At 24.5% G+C, this 12,636-nt stretch overlaps 3 protein-coding genes across 3 annotated transcripts; all 3 read left to right on the top strand.

Moving 5' to 3' along the window:
• The first annotated feature begins 547 nt into the window (after positions 1-547).
• OCT59_021052 (uncharacterized protein) lies at positions 548-2,406 on the top strand. The gene is made up of 2 exons (XM_066149592.1): positions 548-899; positions 979-2,406. Exons 1-2 carry the CDS (start codon positions 643-645, stop codon positions 2,177-2,179), a joined length of 1,458 nt encoding a protein of 485 aa, XP_065990482.1. The 5' UTR covers positions 548-642; the 3' UTR covers positions 2,180-2,406.
• Positions 2,407-4,613: 2,207 nt separating this feature from the next.
• Positions 4,614-6,220, top strand: OCT59_021051 (uncharacterized protein; the record flags this gene model as incomplete). The annotated part of the gene is made up of 6 exons (XM_025311549.2): positions 4,614-4,856; positions 4,935-5,170; positions 5,507-5,856; positions 5,930-5,974; positions 6,057-6,113; positions 6,186-6,220. 6 exons carry the CDS (start codon positions 4,614-4,616, stop codon positions 6,218-6,220), a joined length of 966 nt encoding a protein of 321 aa, XP_025170540.2.
• A 5,061-nt stretch (positions 6,221-11,281) lies between these two features.
• OCT59_021050 (uncharacterized protein) lies at positions 11,282-11,536 on the top strand (the record flags this gene model as incomplete). Its single annotated transcript, XM_025320787.2, has 1 exon — positions 11,282-11,536. The coding sequence occupies one exon, from the start codon at positions 11,282-11,284 to the stop codon at positions 11,534-11,536; it is 255 nt and encodes an 84-aa protein (XP_025170539.2).
• Positions 11,537-12,636: the final 1,100 nt, after the last annotated feature.

Below are 12,636 nucleotides of genomic sequence, written 5' to 3'. Positions count from 1 at the left end.
TTAAGTTAAAACTTTTATTTACGTTATAGGATCATAGCGCATAAATTATGGGTCTGGAACCTTTTTTATACATAAATCAAGTTCACATTTATCAAACAAATTCTGCATTTAATCTATTTTCTCTCCTAATATAGGACTCCGTGAACAAATATAATTAATAGGGGGAGAGAAAGAATAATTATGTTGTACGACAAACAAATAAATAAGTAAAGTAACGTCATAAATACTTGAAACAAATGAAAATTTTATTCCGGAGTAAAGAATGCGTTAATATTTGTGTCACTATCATTTATTACTTTCGAAAGTTACTCTTTTTGAATAAATTAAAATTCATTATTTCATTACCATAATTAGGTTATCAAAAAATTTTATGCTGCGCAAAAATTTTCGTTAATCTTCCGAAAAACCGGTGTTTGTTTAAAAGATGTACAAACAAATTACATTGGTTCAAAAAAAAAAAATTTGTAATACATAAACTTGTTCAGCTGATTTCCCATTTACCTGTTTATTTATATAAAGTCGAAACATTTAAAAATTTTTTTTTTTCGGAAATTTTATTTTTTAATTTTTCTTTTCTTTTTTTTTAAAAAATAAATAAATAAATAAATAATAACAACGATAAAACTTGTTTTGATTACAATAATGGTAGAAAATAAATTTTTATTAAAATTATCACAAAATTTACTTGAAATTTTAGATGATGATCAATATAACGATATTATTATCGAAGTTGGAAATGACCCCTATATAAAAATCTTTCGTGCTCATATGGTCATATTAAGTTATCGATCCCCTTATCTCCGAAGAATCTTGTCAACCAATAAAAAGGAGAATGATGAAAGTTTAGTACATATTAAATTACCGAATATTTCACCTAATATTTTTGAAATAATTTTGGGGTAAATAAAAAAAAAAATAAAGAAATTTTAAAAATTAATTTAATTAAAAATTTTTAACCGTTAAATTATTTTATTTTAGGTATATTTATGGTGGAAAAATATCTTTGGAAAAATTTGATACTACAGATGTCGTTAGAATCTTGGTCGCTGCCGGTGAACTTAGTCTTAGAGAATTAATCACTTATATACAATCTTATTTAATTAAAAAAAAATCAACATGGGTTGAAAAAAATTTTAATCTCGTATATCAAACAAGTTTTAAGAACGAAACTTTCTTGGAATTACAAAGATATTGTACAGATTCAATATCTAAAGATCCAGATAAGATATTTCATACACCAAATTTCTTTTCAATTCCTGAAAAATTATTAATCAATTTAATTCAAAATGATAATCTTACAATGAACGAAATTGAAGTTTGGGATCATGTTCTTAAATGGGGACTTGCACAAAATCCCGAACTTCCTTCAGATCCTACAAAGTTTTCAAAAGAAGATTTTAACATTTTAAGAGATACCTTGGAGAAATTCATTCCTTTCATTAAATTCTATAATTTAAGTTCTAAAGAATTCTTGGTTAAAGTATTACCTTATAAGAAAGTTTTACCAAAAGAATTACATAAAAATTTAATTAAATATTATTTAGATCCCAATAATAGTAATAATAATAATAATAAAAGTGAAGGAACAAAATCTTATATACCAAAAGAAATCAATTCAAAGAATATTAAAAGTATTGATTCAAAAATAATCACATCACAACATGCAGAATTAATATCAAGTTGGATAGATAGATATGATATTACGGATAAGTTAATAACAAATAATACTTACGATTTTAAATTATTAATACGTGGATCTCGTGATGGATTTTCACCTAAAAAATTTCATGAGATTTGTGATTGTTTACCTCATACAGTATCAATTATTAAAGTGAAATATCATAATGAAATTCTTGGAGGGTATAATCAAATTACTTGGGATTCTGATTCAATGTTAGATATCGCTAAAGATAATTTCATATTTTCTTTTAAGGATAAAGATAATATTGATAATCATATTTTAAGTCGAGTAAAAAATGAAAAGCAAGCTATAAATAATTGGTTTATTCATGGTCCTTCATTTGGTGATGGTGATCTTACATTATCAGGTTTAAATTATTATGATGATAATTATTGTAAAAAATCTTCTTATGAAGTTCCAATAAGAGAATCAGGGGATAGATTTTCCATAGAAGAATATGAAGTATTTCAAATTATAAAAGAAAATAAGTTACTATAAAAGAAAAAGTTTAAATATTTTTTAAATCTATTTTTATTTTCAATATATTTATTTTCGTATACCTTTTTTTTTAAAAAAAAAATAGAAAAAGAAAAATTATAAAAAATTATAAAAATTAAAAATTATAAAAAAATGTTAATAAAATAACCAAGTCAAAATTAAATATTTCCTAAGTTTTGTATAATAAAAAATAAAATACACGAATAACTGCAAAGCGACAAACATTACGTTTCATAGTCGAGTCTTGATGGTGGTTTTATCACGTGGTTATCTCGCCGAACGAAAATAAGCGCGTTGTACGGTATATTACCGGTTAAATTAGTAAAAGGGCGGAAATTGTGAGTTAATTTTAACAAAAAAGGAATATTTTCTTTATATTTAGGTTGGATGTTTGTTTAACATTTAACATATGCCTGTAAAAGTTAGTTATTAGTAATCATCTTAAATATTTATGTGATACAGATCATAAAAAACGCATGCTTGCACATGCTTTTTTAAAAATTCCTACGGAATAACTTAAAATGGGGTCATTTGATCAAATAAACAATACAATAGATATTACCAGATATAGTATTAAACTTTTTTAAATGATTTAATGATTTAATGTGATTTCCGCCGAATTTTTCCGGAATTTATCAATCAATAATTGAATATAGATTATTTATTTTATAAAATTTTTACGCAACGACTAAACTAATCATTTAGACAACGTTTTATATAGTCCGTTATTGAAATTTATATAAAGACAGCGCATCATGTCAATTTGGGTAAATCATCTTGTAAATCGGCTAATATTTGATAACTACTATTTTACTCAAACTATAAGAGCGTTCGGTGATCGCAATAACATACTGTACAATTTACTCTTTAAAATTTTGAAAATTTTCTACATTCATACGGGAACGTCGAAAATATATTTGTTTACCGAAGTGTTATGTACACAAAGTATAAATGTATAATGACAACAATTTTAATTTTTTTTTTTTGGTTTTTTTTGCACGGCATAAACCAATTAATTTATAAACCAAAATAATTTTTTTTTTTTAATTTTAAAAAATATTAGAAATTAAGTAATTTTGATAAAATAATTTATATTATCATTACTCCTTGAATTTTATCGATTAAATAAAAAAGAAAAATAATGAAACTTGACGCATTAATTTATAAGAATAATTTTTTACCTGAAATATTATGTTATAAAAGAGAATTTTAAATATATTTAGAATTTTAATATATCTTTATTTTATTTCATGTATAAAATACTGTACGTTTTATTTTTTTAAAAAAAAGTAATTGACGATTAAAAAATTACTAGTTGTTCATTAGATATTACTCATCTACAATTCCTTTTTGATTAAAAGACAAAGCTACATTTGATGTAACAAAATTTTTAATCATTTTATCAATTTATCAATTAGTTTTGAAAAAATTATTCCTTTTTTAAATTTCAAAAAATATTACTAGATTAAATCACTAAATTTTCTTTTTCTAGACTTTAATAAAAATTTTCAAATTTTGAAATTAATTGATATGGTCTTTTAAAATATTTTAATAAAAATCTCTATTAAATATCTCTGTTTATTTACTAAATTCTAAATTATTCGACCTCCAAAGAACCTTTGATTAAGTGTTTTCTTACTTTATGAAAGAATTTGCTAAGTATCAATATTTTATTGCTTAATTATATTTTTCTCGTAAAGATCGTTAATATTGTGAGTTGCACAATGTAAGTCATATTGTGAAAATTCTAAGAATTCTGCGATGGAACGTACAGTACAAATTATACATGTTTCCAAAACTCGGCAATTTCGGATTATTCCAAAATGAAACTCTAGTTGAAACTTGAAAGTCGCCATTATAAATTTGTATAACATTAATGTAAACAAAATTTCATCAAATCGAGTGGCTAAACTTTTGTCCGATGTCACGTGAAATATGATTCTGGCCGGCACTAAAAATTTGGCCAGAATTATAAAATAGCATCGGTCATTGAAATTTCAGATATGTATTACAAATAAAATCGATTTAGTCATATTAAGCATTAAAAAAATCAATTAATTAAACAATGTAGGATCCATTTTGTTTCAAACATTAGAATCTTCTACTATTCGGGAATTATACATAGAATTTTTTTAATTTTGTAAAGAATTCATTATTCAATAATAAACCATTTTTACTACAAAAATGTATATATATAGAAGCCGCTTCTTTTAATATATTCAAAAGTAAACAAACACATTATAGATAAATAATTATGAACCAATTAACAAATTATAAATATAAAATTGATTTTTTGATATCAAATGACACATCTTCATTTCAATCAACGCAAACCATAGTCAAATCAAAGTGCGTAAAAATTGAATGCAATGAATGCAATAAAAGAAGGAAACCTTTAGACAAAAGTCACCAGATTTGTCACGTTTGTTACAAAATGAAGAAAAGATTTATACCGAGTGGAAACAAAATTATTGATGATTTCATTAGATATACACAAGTTAATCTTGCCAGAAGTGAAGGAAAATTGAAGTTTGTTCCCTATAATCAATTCAAAAATATAGAATTTATTGCTGAGGGAGGATTTAGCAAAATATATAAAGCAACTTGGTTTAATCGTACAGTTGTTCTCAAAAAACTAAATAATTCTAAAAATATCACGTCTAAGGAGCTAAATGAGGTAAAATAGTACAATATTTTAAAATAATTTGGTTTAATAAATTGTAGATAATTAATAACATAACCTTTTTTGTTCTAGCTTAAGATTTTTTATAATTATTATACAAAATGGAAAACACAGTTTGAAAAATATCGGGTTAAGTATAAAAGAGATAAGATATCTCAAGACACTTATAAAACTCGGCATAATTATATTAGTGAATATTTTGGTATTACTCAAGACTTAAAGACACAAGATTTTATGATTATTATGCCATATTATAGTAAAGGTGATTTAATACGTTATATAAGTAATAATTTTTATAACATTAAATGGTTTGATAAGCTGAGTAATTTAGTAACAATCGCAATTGGACTTGTTAATATACACAGATTAGATATTATTCACAGAGATTTGCATAGTGGAAATATTTTTTTTGATTCTTGTGCATATATAGGTGATCTAGGAATAAGTAAATCTGCAACTGAATCGACAGATAACAATGAGAATTATGGTATTATTCCTTATATGGCACCAGAGATTTTTCAAGGAAAAAAATATATTAAAGATTCAGATATATATAGTTTTGGAATGATTATGTGGGAGTTTATGACAGGTAGAAGACCTTTTTGGGATCGAAATCATGATATATATCTAATTATTGAAATAAGTGATGGTTTACGACCACCAATTGTCACAAATGCACCCGAAGGATTTATTGAATTAATGAAAGAATGTTGGGATTCTAATCCGGATAAAAGACCAACAGCCGATGATATATATATTAGAATTGGTGAAATGTATGAAAATGAACGGAAAAGTTTCTATGAATATAATAATCCAACTGAAATTATAGAATCATCAGATATTGGACCTGTAACAACTAATCACTTAGGTGCTATTTATAAGAGTAGGCCTTTAAGTGGCATGATTAATTCTGCAATGTCTTTAAGAAGTTTAAGAAGTCAATCTGTTAACTTAGAAAAAGTCAAAAGAAATTTTGAAGATAATAATGATGAAGGTATGATATCAATGTAATTTATAATACTAAAGATTTTAGGATGTCAATATTTATTTAACTAAAATTTATTTAGGTCAAAGTATTAAAAGAAAAAAATTATTTGAAAATGAAAATAATGGTAATAATTTTTTTTTTTTTTGTGATAATATACCAATTTCATAACTTGATTTATTAAAAATTTACGTATATTTTTTCTTTAGATTATTTTACAAACGAAATCGAATTAGATATTGATATAAAACCTTTAAATAATAATGGTAAATAATTATATACTATAATAATTTTTTAATATTAAATTCTAACCTAATTTTCTTAATTCATGTTTACAGAATATATTACCAATGAATATAATTTTGATATCTAATTTTAAAACGTTTATAGAAAGTGTATTTTATTTATCATCAATAATGGAAATATATTATATTATCAATAAATTAATTTTTTTTTATCAAAGTCTAGTTTTTTTTTATATGAAAAATGATTTACATTGTTAAAACGGTTAACCGGTTAAGACATTTGTAACCGCCGGCGGCGGTTAAAATGAAAACATTTTGTACTTCTGGCCAAATTTACAGTGCCGGCCAGAATTATAAATCACGGGATTTCGGCGGATAAAGGTAAGAAAGCCACACGTGGAATTTTTTGTGTTATAAAATTCATAATGCGGGCCGAAATTCATAGTGCTGGCCAGATAATTTCGGCCTGAATTTCCAGAGTTTCGTTTCGAACTGATATGATTAGTTAGAGTTTTGGTTCTGGCCTAATTTTGTCCGGGATTAAAAATATATTTGATGCTAATCCTGAATGCTGACTAGGATTGAGTTTTAACCGGTTAATTAATCGGTTAAAGGGTTGGTTACCGGTTGTTAACCGATTAAGACTTTTCGGACTAAGCCTAAATTTTTATAACCTAATAAACCCAATAATAACATAAAGATGATGAAGTCGAATAAATACTTTGTTTTCGTAATATTCTTATCTCTTATGTTTAGTGTAGCTTCCGCTCTACTACTCGCACCCTGGGATTGTAATCCCGGTTCCAACCTTTAATTGGAACGAGTGTTCCGCTTTGTTAGAAAAACAAAATTAACTTATTTTATTCTTACATATACATATTTATCGTCATTTAATAAATGATGTTAAGGAAAGTAACAATTCATTTGACGCTAAATTAAATTGTAAATTATTCCTTAAGAAATCTAAATGATGAATGCTTCCTATATAGAACATGGCGTTGCAAACTTGGAATTTATTGAATTTATGAGCGTGCAATTAGGAGAGTATACATTATATATATAATAAAAAGAAAATTTAAAAAAAGTTAATCTTAAGTCTTAAGCAAATAGAGAACAAAATTTTAATTTTCATTCATTTTAATATCATTTTAAAATAAGAACAATAAAGATTATTTCTAAGAGTTAAATTCAGTTAATTCAATATTTTAAGATTAAATATTACGTGAAAAATTCCAGATAGTACATATATTTGACGATTTACATACGAAATTTTTTCTTTTTTTCAAAATATATTACAAAGTAATTAAATTTAAATTATATTTACATAATGATATTTTTCTGTATTACTATAAATTTCGACAATACTAGTATTTTTTTTCGTCAAGCAAAAAAGATCTCGATTACTAGTAGGAGATAAATAGTGTAATAACAATAATAATAGAAACAATAATTTAATTTATTTCACAAAGTCTATTGTTGAAATGATTAAGACATTCAGATATAACAGATAATCACACGGTAAGATTGTAGAATGGCACATAACTTATGGGATTGGAACCATTTATATACATATAAATCATTTTATATATAAATCAAGTACTGATCAAGTTCACATTTATCAAACAAATTCTACATTTAATCTATTTTGCTCCTAATGTAGCACCTAGATTTCCCATAAAAAATACATTGATATATACAGCACATATCTGAATGCTAGAAAATTTCTTGAAACTACAAACGAATGAATTATTTTATTTCTTAAAAAAATTTTAATGAATTTTAATGAGAGATATATTTTATAAGAACCGGCGGAATAAAAACTTAAAATTCAATAGAAAAATGGCAAAGAATGTAATAAATGTAATGTAAGAAGAAGCTTTGATGAAAATTGAATATTTTTTGTGTAAGGATTATTACTGACTTTAATTGCAATAACATAATATTTATAATCATCCAAATTTTTTTTAAAATAAAAATAGGAAAGTATTGTGGGTTAAATATAACAACCGTACCTTATATATATTAATAAATCAATTCATTAATTTATTTTACAGTGAAGAAGCTAACGACTTGCATAGTAAAGATGGGCGCAATGGTTAATTTATTACACGTGATTAAGTTACAATGTGATTTGCTTACACTAGTCTTATACTACTCACATGACTGAAAATTTTCATAGAACTTAGAAAATGGTCCGTCTGCATCAGAATCACATAATCAATTTAATATCTCTCTTCATTTGTTCCTTTTCGTTTCATTATAGTGATTCTGATATTACTACGAATTTAAATAAACTAGGAAACGGAAACCGTTATGGGTCCGGAGCGATAAAATTTTGTATTATAACATCTATTTTCATATTTTTTTTTGTTTATCGATGTAGCACAAATTACAGTGACGTGACGCGACTGACGCGTGCGGACAAACGGACTTCGCCAAGTGATTCAATATGTGAAATATGTGATTAACGTTCATAAACATATATAGTCCTTCGCTTCGCTTTGGATAAAACGTATTGGTATTTCCAATACCACATTAACATATTCCATTTACTATTAACGATTCCTTTGGCGTAACATTTGTTCTATAAATCTTTGAAAATTTTCGATATTCATACGGGAAAATCCCAGTAAAATACTGTCTTAGAATAAAGTTAGTATTTAAAAAAAGTAAAATCGATATTATTAGTGCTAGTAAATAGAAATCCAATTTTCTCTCTTTATGTACAACAATATTATGTTATATTACAGTATTTTCAAATATTAACAATAATTTGAATTTTTTTTTTCACAGTATAATATTTTTGATAAACTGAACATAAATCAATTAATTTATAAATCGAAAAAAAAAATTTTATAATTTGAAAAAATGATAGAAATTAAATATTTTGATGATAGAGTAAATTGCATTATCATTCCTACTTAAATTTTATCGATTAAATTAAAAGAAATAATTAAGGACTTGATGCAATTAATTTATAAGAATAATTCTCCAACTAAAATATTATAAAATTTTTATGTTATAAAAAAGAATTTTAAATATATTTAGAATTTTAATGTATCTTTATTTTATTTCATGTATAAAATACGTTTAATTTTTTTTTTAAAAAAAAAATCTTCAGGCGTAAAGTGTAATTGACGATTAAAACATTACTAGTTATTCATTAGATATTACATCTACAATTCCTTTTTGATTAAAAGAAAAGGCTAAATTGGATGTAATAAAATTTTTAATTATTTATCAATTTATCCTTTTCAAATTTCAAAAATATCACTAGGTTAAAAAATCACAAAATTTTTAAATTTGAAAATCATTAATCATATGGTCCTTAATAAAAATTTTCTCAAATATAAACATTCCTATTTATTTAACTAAATTTTAAATTATTCGACCCCTAAAGATCCTTTAGATTAAGTATTTTATGGAAGAATTTGCTTAGTATTAATATTTTATTGCTCAATTTTTCATTTTTTGATATGTTAATATTGTGTAGATTTGTGAAACTTTGCGTTGCACAATGCAAATCACGTTGTGATAGTTCTAAGAATTCTGCAATGGAACGTACCCTATAAAAACAAAATGTGTTAAATTTATTTTAAACTCGTGCTCATGTGTAATAAATGTCTAAAAAAGCACCATTTTATTTAATTTTTGTTTTTTTATAATAAGACATAAATCGGGATAAAATGGTGCTTTTTTAGATATTTATTACACATGAGCACAAATATAAAACAAATTCAACACATTTCGTTTTTATAGGGTACGAATAAAAATCGAAATGCCTTATAGAAATTAATTTTAGTCATATTAAGCATTAAAAAAATCAATTTTTTTAACAATGTAGGATCCATTTTGTTTCAAACATTAGAAACTTCTATCGGGAATTATACATAGAATTTTTTTAGTTTTGTAAAGAATTCATTGTTTAATAAATAACCTATTTTTATTACAAAAAAGTATATATATATAGGAGCCGGTTCTCATAAGTTTTAATACAGTATATTCAAAAAAATAAACAAATAAATTAATAGATATTAAACAATTATGAACCAATTAACAAATTATAAATATAAAATTGACTTTTTAATTTCAAATGACACATATCTAAGTCAGCAGACTGAGACTATTCTTAAACCAAAAGTTAAAAGAAAGATATATGAAAAATGTAATGAATGTAATAAAAGAAGGAGACCTTTAGATGAAAGTCACCAGATTTGTCGCATTTGCTACAATATGAAAATAACATTTAAACCAAGTGGAAACAAAATTGTTGATGATTTCATCAGATATACACAAATTAATCTTGTCAAAAAAGAAGGAAAACTGAAATTTGTTCCCTATGATGAATTCAAAGATATAGAATTCATTGCTGAGGGAGGATTTAGCAAGATTTATAAAGCAACTTGGATTGATGGATTAATTGGCTTTTATCGGAAAAACACTATTAGTAATCTTAGTTTTACAGTTGTTCTCAAAAAACTAAATAATTCTAAAAACATCACGTCTAAGGAGCTAAATGAGGTAACATAAAATAATATGATTCAATAAATCGTACTAGATAATTAATAACATAGCCTTTTTTGTCCTAGCTTAAGATATTTTATAATTATTATACAAAATGGAGACTTAACAGCGAAAAGGTATCTCATTATCTGACCAAAAATAATTATATTAGTAATTATTTTGGTATTACTCAAGACTTAATTACACAAGATTTTATGATTATTATGCCATATTATAGTAAAGGTGATTTAATACGTTATATAAGTAATAATTTTTATAACATTAATTGGGCTAGTAAGCTGATCAATTTAAAAAATATCGCAAATGGACTTATTAATATTCACAATTTAGATATTATTCACAGAGATTTGCATAGTGGAAATATTTTTTTTGAAAACCCTATTTATCCACATATAGGCGATTTGGGAATAAGTAAATCAGCAACTGAATCTACAGATAATAATGAGAATTATGGTATTATTCCTTATATGGCACCAGAGATTTTTCAAGGACAAAAATATACTAAAGCTTCAGATATATATAGTTTTGGAATGATTATGTGGGAGTTTATGACAGGTAGAAGACCTTTTTGGGATCGAAATCATGATACATATCTAATTATTGATATAATTGATGGTTTACGACCACCAATTGTCACATATGCACCCGAAGGATTTACTGAATTAATGATAGAATGTTGGGATTCTAATCCGGATAAAAGACCAACAGCTGATGATATATATAGTAGAATTTGTGAAATGTATCGGAAAGAAGGTCTCAATAGTCCAACTAAAATTATAGAATCATCAGATATTGGACCTGTTCAAAAAAATAATCCTGGTGCCATTTATAAGAGTAGACCTTTAAGTGCCATGATTAATTCTGCAATGTCTTTAAGGAGTTTAAGAAGTCGATCTATTAACTTAGAAAAAGTCAAATGAAAGTTTGAAGATAATAATGATGATGGTATGATATCAATGTAATTTGTAATAAGATTTAGGATGTCAATATTTATTAACCAAAATATATTTAGGTCAAAGTATTAAAAGAAAAAAATTATTTGAAAATGAAAATGATGGTAATAATTTTTTTTTTTTGATAATATACCAATTTTATAACTTGATTTATTAAAATTTACGTATATTTTTTCTTTAGATTATTTTACAAAAGAAATCGAATTAGATATTGATATAAACTCTTTAAATAATAATGGCAAGTAACTATATATTATAATAATTTTTAATATTAGATTCTAATCTAACGTTCTTAATTCATATTTCCAGAATATATTACCCAGGAATATGATTTTGATATCTAGCTTTAAAATTATCAAAATGTTTATAGAAAGTGTATTTTATTTGACATCAATAATGGAAATATATTATATTATCAATAAATCAATTTTTTTTTACATCAAAAATGATTTATGTTGGAAGTTATTCCATTCTTGTTAGAAAAGCAAAATAAAAATATTTTACGTATATACACACATATATATATTGTATAATTGCTCAATAAATCTTTTAAGGAAAGTAACAATTCATTTGACGCCAAGTTAAATTGAAAATTTTACATCCAAATATCCAAGGGGCATAGTATATGAGGGTGAAATCTTATTTATAAACTGTGGATATTCAAAGTGTTACAGTATGCAAATGTAAATTTTTGATATAGATTCTGAAGTCACTAATCAAAGGAGAAATATTTATTTATTTTATTTTATTTCTAAAAGAGATCAAAGAAATATTTATTCATTGCGTCACCGTATTGTAACATCGTTAAAAATCACATGTACGCGTGACTTTGGTCACGTTCATATATTCAGAAAAGTGAAAGTGAAAGTGGAGAAACACAACATTCTGATTTTATTTTACTAGCAAAACGAGTTTTTTAATGTGGTATCTTTGACATATTCCGAAATCTATGATTAAGGGAGTGTATTTTTATTTAATTATGTACATACATCTTTAATAGAGTATTATTAAACTCGGAAAATCGATAGAACAAAGATTGTTTTCTATTTTGTTTTGTTAATAAAGAG

Source organism: Rhizophagus irregularis, chromosome 3 (assembly GCF_026210795.1).
Source record: "Rhizophagus irregularis chromosome 3, complete sequence".
Taxonomy (NCBI): domain Eukaryota; kingdom Fungi; phylum Glomeromycota; class Glomeromycetes; order Glomerales; family Glomeraceae; genus Rhizophagus; species Rhizophagus irregularis.
The sequence above is the reverse complement of the archived record's forward strand: the minus strand, read 5'-3'. Positions and strand labels throughout refer to the sequence as shown.